This window comes from Lobosporangium transversale (genome assembly GCF_002105155.1).
Source record: "Lobosporangium transversale strain NRRL 3116 chromosome Unknown BCR41scaffold_2, whole genome shotgun sequence".
Lineage (NCBI taxonomy): Eukaryota > Fungi > Mortierellomycota > Mortierellomycetes > Mortierellales > Mortierellaceae > Lobosporangium > Lobosporangium transversale.
Genome location: NW_019028980.1, coordinates 1,157,839 through 1,180,156, shown reverse-complemented (window position 1 = coordinate 1,180,156; position 22,318 = coordinate 1,157,839). Strand labels below are relative to the sequence as shown.

Here is a 22,318-nt window from a genome sequence, read left to right as displayed (position 1 = left end):
AACAAAAGCAAAGAGTTCCTCAACGGAGGATGTAATAGGAAATGAGTGGAATCGAGGAATGAGGAAAAGAAGAACAGTAACATGGCCTCCTGGCCTTGAAATAACTGCTCTTTTGGGCCGATCACCAATCGCACGCTGATTGGCCAATACACGAACTGACGATATTTTTTTTTTCCCACTTTTCCTTTAGTCCCGAAGCATTCGGTGGATTGGCGCCAGCTCCGTAAGGAACTTGTTCTCTTATAGCAGTTCACACCAGCATTCTTCACTTCTTTCTTCTTTCTCTTACACTCCTCGTTCTCCCCTTCTTCCCTCCTTTTCACTCTTCTCTACTCACCAATACTTCTCCACTTTCAAAACCTCCAAAATGGGTCAGTCCAAATTTGCCGCACCAACCCCCGCTCCTCTTGATTCGACCATTTCTCTCGATGTCGACCTTTCCAATTACGACGACGAGCAAGTTAAGCTCATGGAGGAAATGTGCATTGTCCTCGATCGTGATGACAAGCGCATTGGAGCCAACACCAAGAAAGCTTGTATGTGTTTTTCTTTTATTTAATACCAATCTTATCTTGATTCAACTGAAGTTTCAGTAACACTTGGCAACCTTAAGGGAATTGCATATAAAAGAAAATAAGAATCCGGAACAACTCTTATCATGCTATCATGTTCAGGGCGCTTCTTTTTTTTTTTTTTTTTTTTTTTTTTCCCTCTTAAAAGGAAACGAACGATTGACCGACTAGGTTTTTGAAGACTTCTCTCAATGAAGTATATTCTGTATGTGGAATGCGATACTTATTTTTGTTTATGTTTATTGCATCCAACTTCTTTACTAGGCCACTTGATGACCAACATCATGGATCACGGTCTCTTGCACCGCGCCTTCTCGGTGTTCCTCTTCTCTGCTGATGGTACCAAACTTTTGATGCAACAGCGCGCCAGCGAAAAAATCACCTTCCCCGATGCATGGACCAACACTTGCTGCTCCCATCCTCTTAATACTGCTGATGAATTGATTGAGAAGGACAATTTGGGTGTCCGTACTGCAGCTCAACGCAAGCTGTTCCACGAGCTTGGTATCGAGGCCAAGGATGTTCCACTGGATGACTTCCACTTCTTGACCCGTATCCATTACTTGGCTCCATCGAACGATATCTGGGGAGAGCATGAGATCGACTACATCTTGTTCATTAGACCACAACACAAGGACTTTATCGACATCAACCCCAGTCCTAACGAAGTCCGTGATGTCTGTTGGGTGAACCAAGCTGAGCTCAAGGCTCTCTTGGAGAAGGGAGTTACTCCCGATAGCGGTATCATTGTCACCCCTTGGTTCAAGCTGATCTGTGAACACTTTTTATTCAGTTGGTGGGATAGAATGTTGGCTGAGGGTAGTGTAGACAAGGTTGTCAGACCCGATGAAGCTGAAAAGATCTATCGTCTCTAAAGAAAAATTAATAGAAATACAAATTATATACATATAACCCCACATTTTGTCTCCCAAGCATTCATTTACAATAATAAAGATTTTTTTTTTTTTTTTTTTTTTTTTCGAACACAGCACCCAAAGGAATCAGCCACCGAATCAAAGTTTGAGTCGTGGCTTATTCATGATTTATCTTTTTCTTTTTTTTTTTGGTGGCACTTTTTTCAATTGTTCATTCTCTCTTTTATTTCTGCATGCGCTAAAGGATCGTGCACTTAACAATGGAGACTGAATCTCAGCGAAAGCGGGCATTCCCATGGAATTCAGAGCAAGAGCAACTAAATGTCGTAACAAATGAGCAACAAGAGGATGGAGTGGCCCGAAATTCAAAACGGCCATCGCGCAGACAGGGACAGGACGAAATTGTCACACAACAAACTCCAAAGAAGCGACAGAGAAAGCCAAAACCGCCTACTACAGAGACTGGCAATGGTAGAAATAAAACCAGTACTACAGCGACAGCAATAGCGACAGCGCCAGTGACAACAGCAGCGGCAGTAACAGCGACATCAACAGCGACAGCAACAGCGGCAGCAACAGCGACATCAACAGCGACATCAACAGCGACATCAACAGCGACAGCAACAGCGGCAGCAACAGCGGCAGCAACAGCGGCAGCAACAGCGGCAGCAACAGCGGCAGCAACAGCGGCAGCAACAGAGGCCGGTGATGGTGAAAACAACAATAATGCTACAGTGAAGAAAAGAAAGAGATATAAACACCATATTTATTATAAAGAGCGCATGTATAATGAAATGTATCTGAGAGGTCTTCGAGAGCGAGTCAAAGCCTTTAGTGGCATCACGCCTGTTCAGCTCTGCACGTGTTGTGATCCTCCTACGGATCATACAGCTACTGACGGCTTTGGCGATGACAGCAACCTTCAGGTTGATGCTGGTGGAGGCAAAGATGATGCTCTTTATCAATACATGATAGCAATGGCGGAAGATTTAGCCCCTATAACAGAGGATGAAGCAGAGAAGGATCCTGATGCATTAACGGACGAAGAGAATGAGGAAGACGCCCATAGCCATTATGATGTCTTGGACAAAAAGATTATTGGGCTGTTTAAGAAGAATAACGAATTTGAGAAGGTCAGGTATGAACGTTGGAAAGATCATATTATTGCTCCTCGACAACTCCTTATCACTAAAAAGATGCAAAAAGTCAAAAAGGAGATCGAACGGCTAGTGTTGAATCAGACCTTTGTGGGTACTGTGGCTCCAATGACCCCTGAAGTCCAAAGTATTCCTGCGGCACGATTTCGGATGGACAAGTCGGGCGATCTTCATGAAATAGATCAAGAAGGACGAAAGGCGCTTGAAGCAAGGATGAGACGGGACAAAAACGACTATCAAAGCGCGAAGGATAATAGCCATGGTGGTATCAATGGTGACAGCAATGTCGACGCGGGCGACGATGGAACAAGCAACTATGTAGGCGGTGCAATGGTTGGACAAGTTCGGTACTCATCAAAATGCACATCTTGTCTTCTGCAGGGATTCGAATGTTCGGGACACAAACCTATTTGCAGTCAATGCTACTACTCTTCTTCCCGGATGACTCTTGCAATGAATAAAGGGGTAGCAGCATCTGTAACAGGCGACTTGGGGCCCAATGTTGAGCCAAAATCATGTTCTTATCCTATTGAGGGTACTTCTCTTGTAACTGAACAAACGTTCCAAGGGTTGAAACAATATGCTATAAACGCTGGAGCCAACAGTATCATCAGCAGCGAGCGAGCGCCCACATGGGTAGTTACCCCTCAGGGAACTCAGCCTCTCATAGACAGGAATCTTGCGACTGGCCTAGACTACGTATACGACGGCTCCGCACCTCGACCTTGGCGTGAAATGAAGATTAACCATCCTGATCAATCTAAAAAGACTATGAATCAGGCCATACCTGAAAAAGAACCAAGGGATCCCCAAGATGGCACAACACATTCAAATAACGTCACAAATGCCGTTGAGCCCGGCTCCCGAAAAGAAAAAAAAGGAGGCACATCCTCAAGTAAGGCTAAGAAGGATACTAAACCCAAGTCCCGACAGGCAAAGGACGAAGTACCAGTTAGTACCACATCTACCTTGCCTATGGATACATCCTCACAAGCCGTAACAGACGAGGCTCGCCAGAATAAACTTTTGAAAACCAAGAAAGCAAGGAGGGAAAGAAGGATGGCTAAATACCAAAAACGGTTAGCGAAAGCCAAAGAAAAGGAGCTAAAGAGACTGGCCAGGGAAAAAGAGCGGCTGAGGAAGGCCAAGTTAAAAGCTAAAGCAAAAGAGCAGTTGGAGAAGATTAGGAAGAGAAGAAAAGAGGCAAAAGCACGGCTAAAACTTATATCGGAACTCGTCGAAAAAATAGAAGCTCGGGAGAAAAGAGAGATACAAAAACAGGAGCGGAAGATTATACTTGAGGACAAAAAGAATGCAAAAATTCAAAAGAAGATGTCAAACTCGTTCTTCTTGGCTCTGAACCAACCAACGATGAGCACATTGGTGGATGAAAGGGCTCGCGAAAACTTTGACCGTCGGAAAAAGATTCCAGCAAAAACTGTGGGCATGGCCAGAGATCCTTTCGGGGAAGAGAAACAGGGATGGACTATAGGATCACAATCAGAAAACATGGCTACGATAACTACTGCTGAAGATGGCAGTCATAACCAAGAGAGAGAAGAACAGAGTTTCGTGTATTCCTCTGATGACGACAATAGTGACAACGATATCGCTGGTGCTGGAAAGAAGGATAATGATGTAGAGGTGGATGTGAATGGTCTTCATGTCAATCGGAAAATTAGAGGAGAAAACATGCGGGAAGAGAGATGGGGTCTGTTCCATGATCGATTCAAGCAAGTTGCGAAGAAGGCTCCGGAACATGCGGAGATCAAGGTTCCAAAGTATAAGAAGCATATGGCGAGGACTTTCCGGCCCTGGGTCGTAAAGAAAAATGAGCAAGTCATCCCTTCAGCCTGTGGTATGTTACGTCTCTCTTGCAGTTCTTTATTTATTTATTTTTATAACCGACGAGTTTTTATACAAACTAATTGTTTTCATCTCTTTTAGATCTGCCTGAAACATCCTTTCTACAGGCTCTACATTTTTATACATCTTACTTCTATACCCATTTCAACCCTTGCCCTGATATGTTTGAAGCAATGGACTTGACTGCCCATATAGCACTTGGAATGGTCATTCAAGAAGTCATATCTGATTTTGCATTTAAATTGGGTAAGGAGTCTCAGCTGGAGGACTTGGAGGTGAAGAGAGAGAAACTAGAGTTTGCAGGGAAATTGGACGAGTGGGAGACAATTATCTACAGTGACACTGAAGACGAGTTCGAAAGCGAAGAACGTGAAGAAGAAAGCGAAAGCGAAGGAAGTGAAGAAGAAAGCGAAGAAGAAAGACGTACCTTGGTTCCAGAAAACGGGGAAGCAGAAGGATTTACGCAAGAAACGCTGGTACAACCGAGCTCGCAGCTGCAGACGCGTCCATCCTTCAAGTTTGACTCGGAGGAGGATGAAGAAATGACCGATGGCAGTGTCTACTAGACATAAAATTGTGTCGCCACAAAACTAAAGAAGCCCTTTCAGCATCTGAACTCTAATTTGTTTAAACTCAAATAACGTTTGCAAAAAAATGCGTCCTGAGATGTGTTTGGATGTATGTGAAGTGAAGACATTTGGTAAAAGCAAGATCGCCTATTTCAACCCCAATTGGAGTCAGTACACCTGATACCGCTAGTGAGCGTCGAAGAGTAATGTCTCCAAGTGATTATAAAAGCTTTTTGGTATCTGCAATAATACAATGAACGCAACAGGACATAGTAAGGTCTGATAAAACTCTATCGCTCCGGATGCTATCAGCCCCATGTAGTGTGTTAAATAACCGGCATTTGTCTTTTTTTTTTTTTCTACCTAAATGTTTTAAACAGTTATGGTTCCATCGACCCCTCTTCAGGATATTTTTAGACTGCAGACAATGGTCTCTTCATTTTTGATGTTCAAGAGGATCCAGTTTTTGCGGCTGTAGGGGCTGTAGAGGCGACTTTGAAAAAGTGCGGCGTGTGTTACCCAATAACCCATGTATTACGTTTTATAGTCGAACATGCTGAAGAATAAGAAAAGAATGATTGCGAACAAAAAGATGAAAAAAGAAAAAAAAAAAAAAAAAAAAAAAGAAAGAGGATGAAGAGGATTGATTCCAAACATTCTCTTCATCCTTGCTCTTGCATTTGTCTCTCACTTTTTTTTTTAAAAAAATTAATATTTGAAAAATCCAACCATTCAAAGAATATCTCTCTTTGACAAAATGGGTAAACTCGATGTTCTTTTGCTTCGCCAAACATCAAACATCAAATACAGTCTACGGATTCGCTGCCGCAAATTATTTGGACAAAAGCACTCGGCCTTTTGCTACGGCGGAAGAAGAAGAGCCAAACATGCTTTTGATTAGATCACCGCTCAATGAGGCTGTTGTGGATAAAAAGTACTACCTTAAGCATTCAAAACTAATAGACGCCTTCCAATGGACCCTTGCCTCTGCGTCTTCAATCCGAGCCTTCAATCTCCAGAGGCTGGAGGCCCCCAAGTCGTTCCTATGTGCTGTGGATGACAAAGGAGTCTTCACTACGTTCACTACATTCTCCGGATTATTCGTCGGTGAGTACGGTAATCGATTTGCGCGTTCTAGCACTGGACTTTGAACAATCCAAAAGGAAGTCCTAGCGAAGCCATGGTAGAGATGTACAACCTCACAGGCCCTGGAGCATGGTCTCTTCAATAATCAGCTTATCATTTATAAAGTTACGCTTGGGCCTGATGACGATGATGCGATCATAATATACCCGATGAGAGAAGTTCCGGGCCATATGCCATCAAATCCCCCGTTTTTGAATTCACCCTCGACGAGGGTTTGTAAATCGTCCTACCATCACTATGCTGACATTGTCAACAATACCTATTATCTTAACTGTACTAACGAGAGGTGGGTAAGTTTTTTTTTTTTTTTTTTTTTTTTTTTTTTTTTTCAATCTCAAAATACTAATTCTTCATGTATTCATACTTTCACTTTCCCAACCTTTGCCAAAAAAAAAAAAAAAAAAAAAAAAAAAAGTGAAAAAGTGAAAAAGTGAAAAAGCAAAGGCGAAACTGTTTGTGATTGATATCATCTCAAATACAATAGAGATCAAACCAGGGCACAATCTTTCAGAACCTTTCCACCGTCTGGATTCTTTCAAAGTCCTACAAACATCGGCTTCAAAGCCATTTGCATTAATTGCTTTCAGTGATGAGATCCAGACTATGAATTTAGATACAGAATTAGCAACAGGACATAGCATTGTCTCGGGTCCTTCCACGGTTAATATCCCTGAAACCTTTGGTGCTGCCCCAAAGACGCCTGATGATTTCGACCCAGTGCAAAACAGTGGTGAGTTTAATAAAGGCAAAGATAAAAACATAGTCCTACTTGCCTGTCTGGTGGGTGCTGGAGTGCTTCTCTGAGTATTGTTACTCTACTGGCGCTCCCGAGCCCGTGGTCAAGCTCCAAAAGTCTCGAGCATCACAAAGGTGTTTGAAACCGCTGAGAATAACCATAATGAGCTTTGCACTATAGACCTATATAGGCAGTAGTTCTAATTAGAATGAGACGACACAACTATTAAAAGTTGGAATTGTGAGAATATGAGCTTGTCGAGACTTTTTTTTTACATGTATATATATTTATACTTTATTTTATTAGGCTTTGTTCAAAATTGCATTCATCTCATCACTACCATTTAATGTCAGGGTGCTGCTTGTATGCCTCATAGAGCTCCCGGTTAAAGATGGATATTTCAGTTTCGTTTTCAATGCCATGATTAATAAGAAGCTCGTCGTCATTAGTCAACATCCAATCCTCGTCATGATCGAGGTTGATGATCAAATTCATTGTCTTTGAACCATGGGCCTTTGTATACAATTTGAGAGTATCTATGTTGAGTAAAATAAAATAATAAAGAAAAAAAGGATGATCAGTTATTGCTATTGCTATTGCTATTGTTATCATCTATCCTTAGCTAACAACAATTAACGAACAAGTTTTTTTTTTTTTTTTTTTTTTTTTGTTTTCTTTTTTTACCAAAGACAACATTTTGATAGGGTTTCCAGCCAGGAGTTGTTTTGATTTCTATATTTTCAAGTAGAAAGAAAGGATGGTAAAGAAAAGAGGCAGAAGCGAATTGTTATTTTCAATACACATCATTATGGTTCATTTAGCGCGTTTTTTTGGATGTAGTTCAAGTAATCAAGCCTTTCTTCCTTTCCACACGAACCATGGTACTAATTATCATCCATGGACATTTAAAACAAACAAATAAACAAAAAAAAAAAGGGTTCGTTATTGTTTTCTATTCAACTTACTCTCAATGACCAGTTCACGAAGCTGTCCAACTGTGGTGGCTGTGAGATCGATGTTGTGCAGAATGAGATTCTTTGAAGTACGGTATTCGAATGATTTGATCACGCGGATTGTTAAAGTGGCTGCTGTGCTAGGAGCCAATGTATTGGACAAAGGCTCATCTGTGATACCAGTGAAGGACATTGCTATGGTTGTAATGTGAGTGTTGAGGTGGTGAATGAGGTAAGAGGCGAGTATTATAATAATAAAAAAATAAAAATAAAAATAAAAATATAATAATAACAATAAAAAGAATGTCAATGGAAAGGATTAGAACAAAAAATGGTGGGCAATTCGGTTGATCACACAAGGTTTTTTTTTTTTTTTTTTTTTTATTGTGGCAAAGCAATCGATACGAAAAAGGAAGTCGGTCGCATCGCCACCAAAAATAAAAAAGAAATTCATTAAAGTAGCCTCCATATCTCTTTTATCTTTTTTATTTTATTTTATTCTATTTTATTTTGGGTGACGCGTTGATTTGCTTCAATTATAAAAACATTCTCCTTATTCTCTTTTACTTCATTCTTTTTCTTTTCTTTATTTCTCTCTTCTCCATCACTCCTTCTCATATCCAGACAAATCTGTAAAAAGAAAAAAGAAAAAGTCATCATGTTGAGTTTACTCTCTTACTGGTTCACAATATTATTCCTCTCTTCATTTCTTTACCAGATCTCTGCGCGGTGTCCACAAGGCGCGTTCCTTCGATGTTAGTAATAAATATATATATATCTAATAAAATAAAGGTGTATCGTGGTTTCAACCCTTTACGTCTAATCCATATTGCTTGATAGGCATCGATGACAGATCATACTTTGTTTGTGGTCCTTACTTAGGTATAACCTCTTTAACGAAACTTGTTATCTTTGCTATATATAAATCTTGGCTTAATTCACACGATTTTTTTTTTTTTTTTTTTTTTTTTTTGAATCTCCATTCGATTTCGGTTATATGGATGGCATCGATTTCGGTTATGTGGACGGCATCAGGGCCCCACTTTTACTTGTGCGCCATTGTCCCGGTCAAATGGTTTGAAATCGATTCAACTTTTTTTTTATACCTATGGCATTCTCAAGATAAAAAAAAAAAAAAAAGTGCTTCAACTCCTTTGTCGTGTTTTTTTTTTTTTTTTTTTTTTTAATTGCTTTTATATAGGTCTGCAATAGTAATACTAGACGCATGTCTACCACCTCACCTTGTCAGCATTTTGGTTCCTGTCAAGGAGATTCTTGCTAAAATAGCCTCATGTTTTTACCACAATTTCATTCCTTCCAGAGATAAACAACATGTAGCTTGTGGAAAAATAGGACGTGGAATAAATGCGCATACATTCTGCATCTATAAAAAAAAAATGTGTGCACACACGCCAAGCTGTGTACATGTATTTTTTTTTTTTTTTTTTATTTTTTGAATTTGTCTTTATTTTTATTCTATTAGACCATTTGCTCAGAGAAAGAAAGGGAACAAAGAGGCGACTAGTATCCTCGGAACGGTTGTAAAAAAAAAAAAAAAAAAAAAAAAAAAAAAAAAAGAAAAAAAAAGTGCAACTTGTGGAAGTGCAATAAAAAAAAAGAAAAAGAAAAAAAATAAAAATAAAAAGAAAAAGAAAAAGAAAAAAGAAAAAGGAAAAGGGAAAAGAGGAAAGGGAAAGAAAAAAACGATTAAGAGTAATAAACTAATCAATAATACAAACAATTACTGTTAAAGAGAAATGAGGCGCGTTCTTAGATGATGAAACAAGCATGCTTTGGCTGGTGTCATATTAGGTTTCGTTTTTACGCCTTGCTCCTCATACTCATTTTGGCTAGCTTTGCCATCTTGAATTCTTGATCTCTCTTCTTTGCAGTTATCGGATCATATCGAGGCTGACGCTCCAATTCTTCTAATGCCTGCTGTTGCCGCCTCTCTTGTTTCAATTGTCGTTTGCTCTTCTTGACAGTCGGTGTTGTTTCTGATACTCCCATTGCTGTTGACGTTGCTGCCGTCAATGCTCTTTCAGATGTCGATGTCTCCGTTGTAGACGCTGAAATAGTCTCCGCCTCGGCCTGTGTCCGACGTGCCGATGCAGGGTGCCCCTTGGAAGTGGTTGAGGGCCCTGGCCTGTACAGCGTCATTGACGCCGAAAGTAGATCCAGGTCTGAGACTGAGGATTCCATGAGGTCATTATGGTTCGAAGGTAAGAAGACCCAGTCATCTTGATGCTTTTCAACACTCAAATCCGAATGGGTGGTTGCGGAAGCGGTGACAACATCAGAGGCATCAACTTCAACAGCCGCATTCGAAGCATTGGAAGCCTGAGCGTCCGAACGAATCCAGGAAAGCATGAACATGATGAGATAAGTTGCTTTTTTTTTTTTTTCTTTTTCTTCTTGTTGCTGTTGCTTAAAATGTTTTGTTATAAAGTCGGATCTTTATATTGAAAAGGTTTGGCTCGAGAGATGAACAGGTGTCTTTTTTTATATAAAATGTTGATGGGATATTGCTAGAGTTATGCAAGCGCAGTAAGATTGTTGGTCTTTTGTAATAGAGGTGTGTTGTTTTTGTGAGTATCGGTGCGTGTTAATCAAAGAGTAAGAAAGAGAGAAAAAAAAAAAAAAAAAAAAAAAAAAAAAAGACGGGTCTCCCCATTTAACGAAAGAGCAGGAAGCAAGACTAAGCAATTAGGTCTATTCTTCTGTATGTAATGTACCCAAGTTACCCCGTTTACGTATAAAGAATATTTTAGGCACTCCTTGACACCATCTATTGGTTTTCTGGTTTTCTACGTGCAACTTATTTTATAAATAAACGATTCAATCGTGCATATTTATTTATTTTAGTTGATCACATTGTCATCCTTTTTTTATTTTGTCGTTACGATCAAAAATGAGTGCTCATCAAAGGACTTGGTCTCTGGCAAAGGCAAACATCTCTCGTGTAGCTCACTCCGTTTTTCTTATAAATATACATTGTATACGTATTCGCTTGTGTACAGTCAAACATGTACCTGTTGCTCAAAAGGGTGAAAATCCTCCAAACCTTGAACACTTTGTCACAATGCCTTAATGTGTATTATATGCTTATCTTCGTAATGATGATTCAGCGTGCCTTGATAAGAGGAAATGAATGGCTGGTGAATTGGTTCGCTTTTTTAAACAGCAGATTAGATCATTTCTGTGATACCACGTTCCAACTTCTGGTATTTTTTCAGGAACAACGTGCTCATTCCTCAAACTAGAATTTAAATAATCTCCATATCCGTTTTTGTCAAAAGAGCGCGACTTGCTTAAAAGTTCATTCGAGGACAAAGGCGAGCCAAACAAACGCTTGCTTTTGTGGAGCCCTTCCCCCCTCCCCCCCCCCAACAGCTTGACGAGACAAGCGCAGTGAGCAGAGCACTACTCGTTCAAATAGAGTCATCTGAGGCAACCACTATCGTTTTTTTTTTTTTTTTTTCCTTGATCTTTCTTTTCCTAGTCAGTAAGAGATGCTTTGGTATTTACTGCTTCTAGTCAAACCCCGTCATCGATGACACCTTCGTTACTTGCTTCATCCGCTCTAGCCACTATATAACGGGCCAAAGACACATGGGCACAGCTTTGACAGTGGGCTGGAATGTGCAGGGTCGTAGTTTAAACGTTGAACGCATTGTATTACAAAGTATTTATGCTTTCACACTGACGTTCTTTTTCCTTTTTTTGCTTTTTTGTTGGCGATAATGACATATGATTGTTTTCCAATCTTTATTGACGGCATCCGTTGGTTGGCTGCATACACTCAAGCAAAGGAGTTGACACTGAATTAAACGAACGTCTATTTTTACCCAATGCGAGCCCTTAAAGCCTTGTCTATCTATGTCACCGTAACAAGTTGTGCTGCTTTTGTAACTTTGTAAACATTTAGGACTAGTCAGGTGATAATTGATTGCGTAAAGTCAAGGCATTTGTTTCAGATGGGCCAATGAGGAGTCTCATTTTGTGCATACACTACCAGTCCAATAATGGTGTACGCTTCTACTGAAACTCTGCGCCTCCCCACTTCTTTCTTCTTTCTCTTCCACTCCACCTCAACTTTCCAACCCATCCATCCATTTATCCATCTATCCATCTATCTGTCTATCCATCGATCCGTCTTAACGCCAGTCCATTGATTAAAGAAACTCCTCTTACGCAAGTCCCGTCTGCCACTTTCGCTCTCACATAGTTTGGTATGTCTGTCTCTACAGCCAAGATGGACATCCTCTGCCGCACTTGCCGCATCTGTAGTGGCCTTGCTCCTTCTCTCTTTTCTGGCTGGCGGCCCACTTCGAAGTCTTCATCATATCCCCTTCTATTGCAGTCATGATTCTTTACTTTATGCATCGACAAAAAAAAAAAAAAAAAAAAACGATTCTCGCTGGATCCTGCATCCATTCGGAGGCGATCTGCCTCCGTTTGGTTTGGTTCATCCAGTTTCACCCGCTCGCTTCATCAGTTGACTGCACTGCACGGCAAAGTTAATACGCCTCTGCAATGGGTGATTTGCCTAGTCATCGACCAGGACATCACACACCTGCAAGCGTCATACCGCTCGCACAACTCTGACCGCATCGTTTCAAGAGTAGGATGATCAACATCATCCTCATGAGATGAAGGATCGAGTTTTTTTTTATTATTAAAAAAGAGTCGACTCTTTCGAGCGCACGAGAATCGAGCAGCAGCACAAGCGGCCGCTCGTCTTTATGATTGACCAGGAAGCGTCTTCTACGAGAGAGAAGCGGCGGTGTTTTCTGGCTCAGTCAAAAAGCACGTTTATATAATTTTATACGTACACCCACCCTCTACCACACACACCGTACATCGGACCTGAAGGATAACGACAACATCTATAGATACAGATCAGAGAGAGAGAGAGAGGCTGCTTTCGCCTTCGCCTTACACGCAGTGCAGGAGGATGCTCCACACATGACGCCACGCTCACGTTCCCCTATTGTCTGTGGAGTGAATTGCTTTTTGTTCTTTATTGTTTCGTTCAAGACATGCGACCATTTCCGTTTCGTTCTGCGGCTATCCTTCATACAAAAAAAAAAAAAAAAATCGAATACTAAACGCAAAACACCCTCCATCCCTTTGCCTATTCGCTGCACAATTCGCTGCGCTTCTTTTTCTTTTCTTTTTTTTTATTTTTTATTTTTTTGCCTTGTCCGCCTTGTCTTTGTCACCCATATCTCGGTTGCCTGTTGGATCCAATCTTATCTGCTGCGCTTTACTGTTTTAGTCGTTCCGGAACAAGTTTTTTTTTTAATAACATGGCCGACCACCACGATGATCTCGTTGATTACGATGAGTATGATGATGTTGTTGAGTCTATCAACGCTGTCCCTGCCACTAATGAACCTGAGGCTACCGAGGAGGCTAAGGACAAGAAAGGCTCTTATGTTGGTGTGCATTCGACTGGTTTCCGTGACTTCCTCTTGAAGCCAGAGTTGTTGCGCGCTATCGTTGACTGCGGTTTCGAGCATCCATCTGAGGGTAAGCATCTTTGTCTTTTACGTTTATCTGAATTATGAACGTTAGTATATTTTTTTTATTTCGGTATTCATTCATGCTAATGATTCTTTTCTGTCTATTGTAATACAGTCCAGCAGGAGTGTATTCCTCAATCCATTCTTGGTATGGATATTCTTTGCCAGGCCAAGTCTGGTATGGGTAAGACAGCTGTTTTCGTCCTCGCTACTCTTCAGCAGGTCGAGGCCGTTCCTGGTGAGGTTGCTGTCGTTGTCCTCTGCCACACTCGTGAATTGGCCTTCCAGATCAAGAACGAGTACGCTCGTTTCAGCAAGTACCTTCCTGAGGTTCGCTCCGAAGTCTTTTATGGAGGCACGCCCTTGAAGCGTGATCAGGACATTCTCAAGAACAAGGAGCTTTGCCCTCACATTTTGGTCGGAACTCCCGGTCGTATCCTTGCCCTGATCAAAGATAAGACCCTTAACCTCAAGAACGTTAAGCACTTTGTCCTTGACGAGTGCGACAAGATGCTTGATCAAATTGGTATGTAAAACTTTTACACTTTTGCCATTGGTATTTGTTCATTAGATTGGGTGGTCTCTTCATCTCGTAGTGTTATTTAATTTCGACGAGAGCTTTTTTGTTATGATGATAACTTTATGCTATTAACCCAGCTCGTTAAAGGACAATATAAGTTCCTAATGAGATAAAGATTTATTCTGATCATTGTTGGAAGAGAGGATACAATTAAAGTGCTAAACATAGTCAATACCGTAATGGGCTGACCTGCTTTGAACGGGGAAATTAACAAAAAGCTTTTTGATTGTTTGTAAATGTTTTAGATATGCGCCGTGATGTCCAGGAGATTTTCAGGGCCACTCCTCATCACAAGCAAGTCATGATGTTCTCTGCCACTCTCAGCAAGGATACTCGTGTGACCTGCAAGAAGTTCATGCAGAACCCTCTTGAAATCTATGTTGATGACGAGACTAAACTCACGTTGCATGGTCTGCAGCAGTACTTTGTCGGCATTACTGAGGCCCAAAAGAACCGCAAGCTCAATGATCTTTTGGACTCGCTCGAATTCAATCAAGTCTGCATCTTTGTAAAGTCGGTGGCCCGTGCTGATCAACTAAACAAGTTGCTCACAGACTGCAATTTCCCCAGTATCTGTATTCACGGATCGATGCCTCAGGAGGAGCGCATTGCCCGCTACAAGGCCTTTAAGGAATTTAACAGACGTATTTTGGTTGCAACCGATGTGTTCGCCCGTGGTTTGGATGTTTCGCGTGTGAACGTTGTGATCAACTATGATGTTCCAGATGCTGCTGACACCTACCTTCATCGTGTTGGTCGTGCTGGTCGTTTCGGTACCAAGGGTCTCGCTGTGACCTTTGTTGCCGATGATAAGGATGCTGAGATCTTGAAGCAGATCCAGTCTCGATTTGAGGTCCAGATCCCTGAGCTTCCTGATGAGATTGATGTTTCGACTTACATGACCGCTTAAATGAGTGGAGTGAAGTCTTTGATCGTTGTATAGTTTGAGTCAAACGAGAAAATCCCCTTTTAGCTTTGTAAAATAAAAAAATAAAAAAAAATGATTCGTGTTGTCTGCATATTTTGAATTAACTTGTTTCTGTGTGATCTGTTTGAATGCAAGAGTGTGTGGGGTACATGGCACATGTTCATAAAGGAGCCACCTCCATACGCGCCATTGCCAATAACGGAGGGCATGATGTAATTCTTCTCTTAGAGGGAGGCGAAGCAGGACAAAGTAAAGAAGAGAAGACAAGACTCCGACCCATCCATGTCCATCCGATCTTTTGATGCTCTCGTCCATCTGTCCTGTCAGGGCGTCGTTTGTCTGGTGAGTTTGGATGTCGAAGAGCAAAGGACGGAGCAAAAAAGCCTTTTCCGATCGGAAATGGCAGGAAAAAAATAAAAAATAGAAATAAAAGTAAAGAAGCGTTCTTGGCTTCCTCTCTGTTCCTCTCTCTTTTTATGTTACTCCTTCCTTTTTTTTTTTTTTTTACTCCTTTCTAATACTCCTTCCTTGTTCATTCCATCGATATTGGTTTATTTCTTCCTTACATTATAGTCATTACAAGGACCACTTCCTCATTCTTTTATTCTTTTTTTTTTTTTTTTTTTTTTTTCTTTTTACTTGCTCCTCTCGATTTTACCACTCTCTTTCTTTGCTCGACTGGTGTTACATTGACCTCCTTCCTTCTTTTACTTTCCTCATTCTGTGTTAATTGACCATGCTTGGCCCTAATGCAACCAGGCCTTTGAGCATGACCCGCATCATGTCGCATCGACTGTCTCAGTGGATGCTAAGACCATATGCTTTATTGCATGTGCATCGTTTCCTATTTTTGACCCCTCAGCTATTGCTCACCAACACCCCGAACGGTGCCACTAAGAGCAAAAATGGCAATATTTCCACTCCGACACTTATTCAACTCGATGGGTCTGCATCTACGTCTCAGCTCCATACTAGTGCCACCGCAGCCCCAAGCGTTACTGTTCAACCGCAGCTGGTTGGTCAAGAGATCCTGTTGCCTCCAGATCTGTACTCTACGGGTCAATATCCCGTCAATGGCACCGCTGCAAGTGTTGCAAGTGCTGCTGTTGAGGAAGAAGATAAAACGATAGTGGACACAGCCTCTCCGTCAACGACAACAGCTGCACCGGCATCAACAGCAACGTCCACAAATGGTATGATTGCTTTCAACTATCTATTGGCAGCAAGCTGGCATCCCAAATCGCGGCAGCGCCAACAAATTCTACATCAACAACAATTAGAGAATGCAGCAAATGAGGAGAGGACCCTGCGTTGGAGGGCCAAGCTGCGGGCTGCGCATCCACGTCCACATCCACATCCGGGGAAAGTCGATGCGGGCGAAGATGCTTTTTTCCACGTCTCAACACCAAGTCGCGTTGCACTGGGCGTGGCTGATGGTGTTGGTGGATGGTCAGAGGTGAGTCGTGTTCTACAATATAGTAATGATTGCTACAATCCATTTATTTTTATATGCCTTTATGCCTATATGCCCATATACCCTTTACCAATTTATTTCATTTTCACAAACCTTCGATATTTCGTGCGAAGAATGGAACTTTCAGATATAAATGTCAATCTTTTTTTTTTTTTATTTTTATTTTTATAATAATCTTCATCGCAGAAGGAGTTTATGAGATTCAATGCAGATACAACGGATCAAAAGATAGAAAGCTCGCTTGGTTTTCCCAAAAATGGATTTACCGAACTATGCTCTCCTTGCTGATGATGAGATAGCTTCTACCATTTTATTATATTTTCGGCTTTTATCACATGTCACTTTTTTTGCTCTTAAATACCTCTTTGTTTGATATTAATATGCTCAAAGGACAACCGCCTTGTTGCCTGCTAAACCTTGTCTGCTGTTCTCGTTGTTTCTATACACCATAAGAATGGAAATCTGACACTTTCTTTGTGTCTGAACCGGCTTTTTCATAGATGGGCGTAGATCCAGCATTGTTTTCATGGGCATTGATGAACAATGCAGAGAACATCGCGCGACTCACAGACAACATTCCACCAACCGCGGTTTCAGAGTCAGGAGCATCAGCAGACCCGACTCTCGCCGCAGGCGGTGAGAGGAGAATTTTGGATGCGCAGACGATTCTTGATGGCGCATACAGTGAACTTGTCCAAAGTGGCACGGTCGAAGCAGGTAATTTTTACTGCAGCTCACAGCTAGGCAGGTCAGACAATCTTTGTGAGACATGAATCAAGGACGTGAGGACAGGGCGTGAGAATTCCACAATTCTTTTTTTTTTTTTTTTTTTTTTCCACGATGCATTTATTTGCGGCGTCTCATCTTTTCCAATCTCTACCTTTCCTGCATGATGTCATGGTATCTTTAGGATCAAGTACGGCTTGCATTCTTTCGCTCTGCAAGCTAACAGGCACACTGAAAGCATCAAATCTAGGAGACAGCGCGTTCTTACTAATTCGAGATAACCGGTGTATCTATGAGTCTCCGTCCCAGCAACATTTCTGGAACTGTCCGTATCAACTTACTGTATTGCCACCAAAACTCCGTCAACAGCAGCACAATCGACAAGGTCCTGGAGATAATACTGAACATACCGATAGCGACAATGATGTTCACCACAGTTCAAATGTTCCAAAGGCAAAGGCAGCTGCAAAAAAGAAGGCCTATGTCCAGGATCTACCCAAGGATGCTGTCCAGACAACGCACCAGCTACAGGATGGTGATGTGATTGTATTAGCAACTGATGGCTTCTGGGACAACGTGTTTACGAAAGAAGCTATTGAATTGGTTGACAGAGAACTGGGAGATATCATTCGTGAGCAGCAACGACAACATCAGCGACAGTTTGAACGTGGAGTACACCAGGAGCAACATGAGGTGGTCGAATCTAAGACGGTAGACGAGATCTTGGCGAGAGTGCGGGCACTCTCCAAACGCCTTACAAATACTGCAAGACGTTTCTCGCTGGACTCTAAGCGTATGACACCCTTCAGTCAGGGAGCTCGTCATATCAAACATGGAGGGTAAGTCCAAAGCAAAAAAAAAAAAAAAAAAAATGCAGCCAATATTGATGGTTTCATTAAAGACCATTAATATTTCTGATGGTAGCAGATAAATTAACTGATGAACCTTTATCTTCCTCTGTGTCATTTAGAAAAATTGACGATATCACAGTTATTGTTACTCTTGTGCGGTCAACAAAGCCTCAACCATTGTAAACTTCACTTTTTTTTGCATTGTAGAATAGAAGCATTTCGGTTTTTTTTTTTTTTTTCATATCGTATCGCACGGAATATCCCGCTTATTGGCTTTTTTTTTTATTTTTTTTTATTTTTATTATTTCCTCATGTACTTTTACACGATAACAAGCAATCATAATAAAATTTTTATTATAAATCATGAAGGAAAGTCATCCACTGATTTGATTTACGGCTCTGTCCCTTTACTACTTTCTCAACACAGGAAGCGAATCAAAGAAAGGATACAGTAATGGTAGAAGGCTGAATAGAAATATATGCAGGATTCCAGAAGCGCGGCATGTGGCATGGCCGCGGCAAAACTCGCTTCTGGAAGATGTCCGAGGATCCATCAATGTTCCCTTATCAGTTCTCGGAATACGCGGTGATTTTTTATGATTTTTTTTTATGATTTTTTTATTTATTGCTGCTAATACACACAAGAAAGAAAGACTTCTTTACTTTTATACCAGATATGTAAAGCAACCCGGATAAATATAAATAGGCAATAGTTTTGTTTTTTATGTTGTTGTTGTTCTTCTAAAAGAAAAAAAATAAATATCACTATCAAACTCGTTCAAAAAAAAAAAAAAAAAAAAAAATGAATCTCAAAACTTTCACTTCAATCGCGATGATGATTGCCGCCTTGATGGTATTCGAGGTGTCTGCTGCAGTTGAAGCCGAGACCGCTACTGCAGCTCCTACTCCGTTAGGGTCAGAGGCCATGACTACGTGCGCCAATTATGGCGCGGACCCGGTAGTCCAAGTCGTTGGAGATGTTGGCGAGACCACCAAGTGGAGATATCCTCACGATTACTACAAGTGTTGCTGGCCACACCACCACCATCACCATCATCATAAGTGGTGCTGGCCCTATTACAAGTACTGTCCTTATTACAAGGGCTAATGATACTAAAAAGAAAAAGCCTAAACACCCAATCGTTTAGCATGTTGCAAAAATAAAAAACGGTGGCACGAAATTTTATGTTTGATCCCAATGGTGAACGCGTACTTTTATTTAAAAAAAAAAAAAAAAAAAATCGAATCAATGTTGGCGTTCTCTAGATTCAGTCTGAGCCACGGCTGCCGCTGCTCCGACAGCTCTAAAAAGTCAAGTGCCAAGCCAGGTTTCTCTAATTACCATCGCCACATCTTCCAGTCCGGGGAACCTGCTTCGACCTCCAGTTACAAGCAGCATCAATAGCTCTGACTTTAGATGCACAATAACCATCCTTGGATTGTTGAGGTCAGTTGAGGAGATCAATGATACTGTCAAGCCGAAAATAAAGATTGGTACTTGTTTTTGCGATAACCCTGAAAGCGAACGAAAAGGGGTCTATTACTCCGCAAAGACCAAAAGACGATCAAAATACCGCTGAGACTGCCAAGGGGGAAGCAAGAGGGGAAAGTAAGGGAGAAGGAGGAGACAGGTTCAGAGGGGAAGAGGGGAAGAGGGAAACTCGGAGCAGGTGTAGGCCATGACAGTTTTGTGAAGGGGAGTCCAGTCCAGGCACATCTACCATAACCAAGGGCTGAACCTTACAAATCATCACTAACAAACAAGTAACTGCATCAGGCGAAGAATCTGGCATAGATTGTAATAGTTGCGGAAAGGTAATAAGTGCAACCTTTGTAGTCGCTTTCATCTTCATTCTTTTAGATATTCAACACCTAAGTTTAGTTATAATACAAGCCTCGCATAACTCGAAATAAAACTGATAATGCAAAGCGAAAGAAAGTAAACTGCTAAGAGTATCTTATTTATTAAAAGTGGTAATGAATCATTGTATATAGGATGCGAGGAGTGAGAGACGAATGTCCAAGTAATTATTGCAAGGAGTCAATAGTAAAAAAAAGAGAAAAAGGAGGAATTTAATAATATAAAGAGATATGAATTGATAGAACGGAGGACTTTGTGCATACTTGCATACTATTCTAACCAACATGATGATAAATTAAGCAACTCTCAATCCCTCCTTTTTTCCCCCTTTCTTCTTCCTCTGCAGGCGCCTTTTTTTTTTTTTTTTTTTTTTTTAACTGCGACGAAGCATCCCCAGGGTCTTTCTCCAGAAATTGGACTTTCCCTTATTGCCATTGCTGCTGATGTACATGCCATATCCGGCGCTTTCTGAGTAACCAACGCTGCCAGCATGATCCTTGAGGAAATCTTCTCCCCAGCTTTGATGGCGGAGACAACGGGATTGCTGGATCCTGTAGCAGCTAAAGGCTACGGCTAAAATGACTCCAATCGCGACAATGATCACGAATACAATCAATCCTGAAGACAAAGCTACTTTTATTTGCTGTGATTGATCGTCTGCAGAAGCATCCACATTAGAAACCGTAGTATTCCCAGTCGTCGCGGGGCCCTCATCTGGAGGTGATGATTCGATATTACTGTGATCATAGTTAAGTGTTCCAGAAGACTCAGCATCCACAGGAATGTGTTTGCCAGGAGACAAGGAGGATGAAGGTTTCTCTATGGCGGTAGTGGAAGGAGTATCCGCAACAGCGGAGGTAGAGATGGGAATAGTAGAACTGGTGCTCGGGTCATCTTCACTATCAGGACTATTATCATGACCAAAGAACGGTGGAACTAGAATCCCATCGATTAAACTGGAAGTTGTAGGAGATGGAGATGGTGAGGCAGCAGCAAGTGACGAAGCCGGTAGCTCAGACCCGGAGGAAGATTGAGGTGCCGTGAGTGGCTCTGGTAGTTGCTGTTGACTACCATCACTGGGAAGAAGAGAGATCAAGCTACCGAGAAGATGTCGTCTTTGGTTGTTGTATGTGTCATGGATAAAGGTTGGAGAAAGAGACGTAGAAGAGGGAGGAGTGAGATTATTGATGGTATTGGCCTTGACGATGTGGGGAAAGATAACAATAGAGAGGAAGAAGGCCCCAATGATTTTCTGGGACAAGAGAAGTGAAGAAGGCATCTTGTATATGTGTATATGTGAACGTGTAATGAAAGATGATAATTAAAGAAAAGAAAAGAAAAGAAAAATAAAGAAAAAAAAGTAAAGTTGCTTCAGGAACCAGTGCAATATAAAAGCAAAGCGGAAAGGAGTGTGATCTACATAATAGGTGTAGCCAGTACACCACGCGCAGTGATTTCCTTTTTAGCTCTACACCAACCAGTACGCCAGGTGGTAGTGGAGGAGTAGAATAACAAAGCCTTATCAGGGGGATTATTCTCTATTAGTTTGACAATCCCTTTGATTTTTATTCCACACTCATATCCCCATACTTCTATCGCAACTGCACAGATGATAATCCAGAGTAAAGTTTATGTTTTGAACAGCTTCGTAATAGAATGATTAAATAGTCCAAAAATGCATTGCAAGCATTACAACAGATAGTGCTTTGATGATGAAATAGACCTTCCAAGTCTTAAAAGCACTTTGTTCCCCTATCGTCGCATACAACATACACAACTCTATGAAAAGTATGTCTGAAAGATCTTTAGAATTACGTGCTTTTAAGGGCAAGTGTTACGGCTTGGCAATGTCTTTCCACCCCGATTCCAAGATAACGTAGGCTTTCAAGAAAGCAAGAAGAAATCGATCTGATGTGCACGTCATGGACATCGTTCTAGAACCACACACTCTGGTAATGCTCAAGAGGCTCCGTGAAATTAGGTTAGCTATAGAGAATTCGGTATTCGATGTAACTATGGGCTTAAATCAAGAAAAGAGAAGCAGTAGAGAGAAGCCAAAGAGGTCACGAATGAAGACTAAAGAGTGGAGTCAAAGTGAGGAGCTGATAAAGATACTTGGGCTCATTGGTGCCATGGCTCTCGTTTTTAGTCTTTAGACCAGCGGTTCCTAAGTAGAGGAGTACTAATGTTACAAGCAAGCCCCTCCCGGTCACGGTATTTCACCCATCATTTAATGTCCTTTGGCTCCTAGATGATAAAGATAGAGTCGAACTGATCAAAGATAAGGCCAAAGACGAGTCTAACAAGGCTGCCTTCCTTTCTTCATAATCCTTCAGGTGGGGTCGTGCATCAGCGACAAAACAACAAAGCTAATCTATAGAAGACACTGCGATGCTATGCTTCACAAGCGATCACTCGAAGGAAATAACATTGGCAACAAGATGGCCTTCCGGATCAGTGGGAAGCAAACCATTCTTGAAACCCAAGCATACCAAT

The 22,318-nt window shown here is 41.3% G+C and overlaps 9 protein-coding genes across 9 annotated transcripts; 6 read left to right on the top strand and 3 right to left on the bottom strand.

Annotated features, from left to right (window-relative positions):
• Window positions 1-367: 367 nt before the first annotated feature.
• Window positions 368-1,447, top strand: BCR41DRAFT_299015 (Isopentenyldiphosphate isomerase; the record flags this gene model as incomplete). Its single annotated transcript, XM_022020505.1, has 2 exons — window positions 368-536; window positions 837-1,447. 2 exons carry the CDS (start codon window positions 368-370, stop codon window positions 1,445-1,447), a joined length of 780 nt encoding a protein of 259 aa, XP_021886092.1.
• A 220-nt stretch (window positions 1,448-1,667) lies between these two features.
• BCR41DRAFT_383229 (hypothetical protein) lies at window positions 1,668-5,084 on the top strand. Its single transcript, XM_022027438.1, has 2 exons — window positions 1,668-4,462; window positions 4,552-5,084. The coding sequence occupies exons 1-2, from the start codon at window positions 1,708-1,710 to the stop codon at window positions 5,034-5,036; spliced, it is 3,240 nt and encodes a 1,079-aa protein (XP_021886091.1). The 5' UTR covers window positions 1,668-1,707; the 3' UTR covers window positions 5,037-5,084.
• Window positions 5,085-5,784: 700 nt separating this feature from the next.
• Window positions 5,785-6,989, top strand: BCR41DRAFT_418486 (hypothetical protein; the record flags this gene model as incomplete). Its single annotated transcript, XM_022029629.1, has 3 exons — window positions 5,785-6,155; window positions 6,291-6,475; window positions 6,672-6,989. Exons 1-3 carry the CDS (start codon window positions 5,810-5,812, stop codon window positions 6,987-6,989), a joined length of 849 nt encoding a protein of 282 aa, XP_021886090.1. The 5' UTR covers window positions 5,785-5,809.
• Window positions 6,990-7,225: 236 nt separating this feature from the next.
• Window positions 7,226-8,213, bottom strand: BCR41DRAFT_316995 (hypothetical protein). Its single transcript, XM_022021261.1, has 3 exons — window positions 7,887-8,213; window positions 7,606-7,653; window positions 7,226-7,457 (listed from the first exon to the last, which is right to left on the bottom strand). Exons 1-3 carry the CDS (start codon window positions 8,065-8,067, stop codon window positions 7,258-7,260), a joined length of 429 nt encoding a protein of 142 aa, XP_021886089.1. The 5' UTR covers window positions 8,068-8,213; the 3' UTR covers window positions 7,226-7,257.
• A 1,346-nt stretch (window positions 8,214-9,559) lies between these two features.
• BCR41DRAFT_73430 (hypothetical protein) lies at window positions 9,560-10,479 on the bottom strand. The gene has a single exon (XM_022031000.1). It carries the CDS (start codon window positions 10,248-10,250, stop codon window positions 9,696-9,698), a length of 555 nt encoding a protein of 184 aa, XP_021886088.1. The 5' UTR covers window positions 10,251-10,479; the 3' UTR covers window positions 9,560-9,695.
• Window positions 10,480-13,186: 2,707 nt separating this feature from the next.
• On the top strand, window positions 13,187-14,892 carry BCR41DRAFT_367040 (ATP-dependent RNA helicase uap56; the record flags this gene model as incomplete). The annotated part of the gene is made up of 3 exons (XM_022026264.1): window positions 13,187-13,409; window positions 13,518-13,928; window positions 14,228-14,892. 3 exons carry the CDS (start codon window positions 13,187-13,189, stop codon window positions 14,890-14,892), a joined length of 1,299 nt encoding a protein of 432 aa, XP_021886087.1.
• A 649-nt stretch (window positions 14,893-15,541) lies between these two features.
• Window positions 15,542-18,178, top strand: BCR41DRAFT_345226 (phosphatase 2C-like domain-containing protein). Its single transcript, XM_022022676.1, has 4 exons — window positions 15,542-16,366; window positions 16,885-17,101; window positions 17,295-17,949; window positions 18,081-18,178. Exons 1-4 carry the CDS (start codon window positions 15,647-15,649, stop codon window positions 18,142-18,144), a joined length of 1,656 nt encoding a protein of 551 aa, XP_021886086.1. The 5' UTR covers window positions 15,542-15,646; the 3' UTR covers window positions 18,145-18,178.
• A 615-nt stretch (window positions 18,179-18,793) lies between these two features.
• BCR41DRAFT_391876 (hypothetical protein) lies at window positions 18,794-19,366 on the top strand (the record flags this gene model as incomplete). The annotated part of the gene is made up of 2 exons (XM_022028395.1): window positions 18,794-19,044; window positions 19,228-19,366. The coding sequence occupies 2 exons, from the start codon at window positions 18,794-18,796 to the stop codon at window positions 19,364-19,366; spliced, it is 390 nt and encodes a 129-aa protein (XP_021886085.1).
• An 829-nt stretch (window positions 19,367-20,195) lies between these two features.
• BCR41DRAFT_367038 (hypothetical protein) lies at window positions 20,196-21,101 on the bottom strand (the record flags this gene model as incomplete). Its single annotated transcript, XM_022026263.1, has 1 exon — window positions 20,196-21,101. One exon carries the CDS (start codon window positions 21,099-21,101, stop codon window positions 20,196-20,198), a length of 906 nt encoding a protein of 301 aa, XP_021886084.1.
• Between the last annotated feature and the right edge of the window lie 1,217 nt (window positions 21,102-22,318).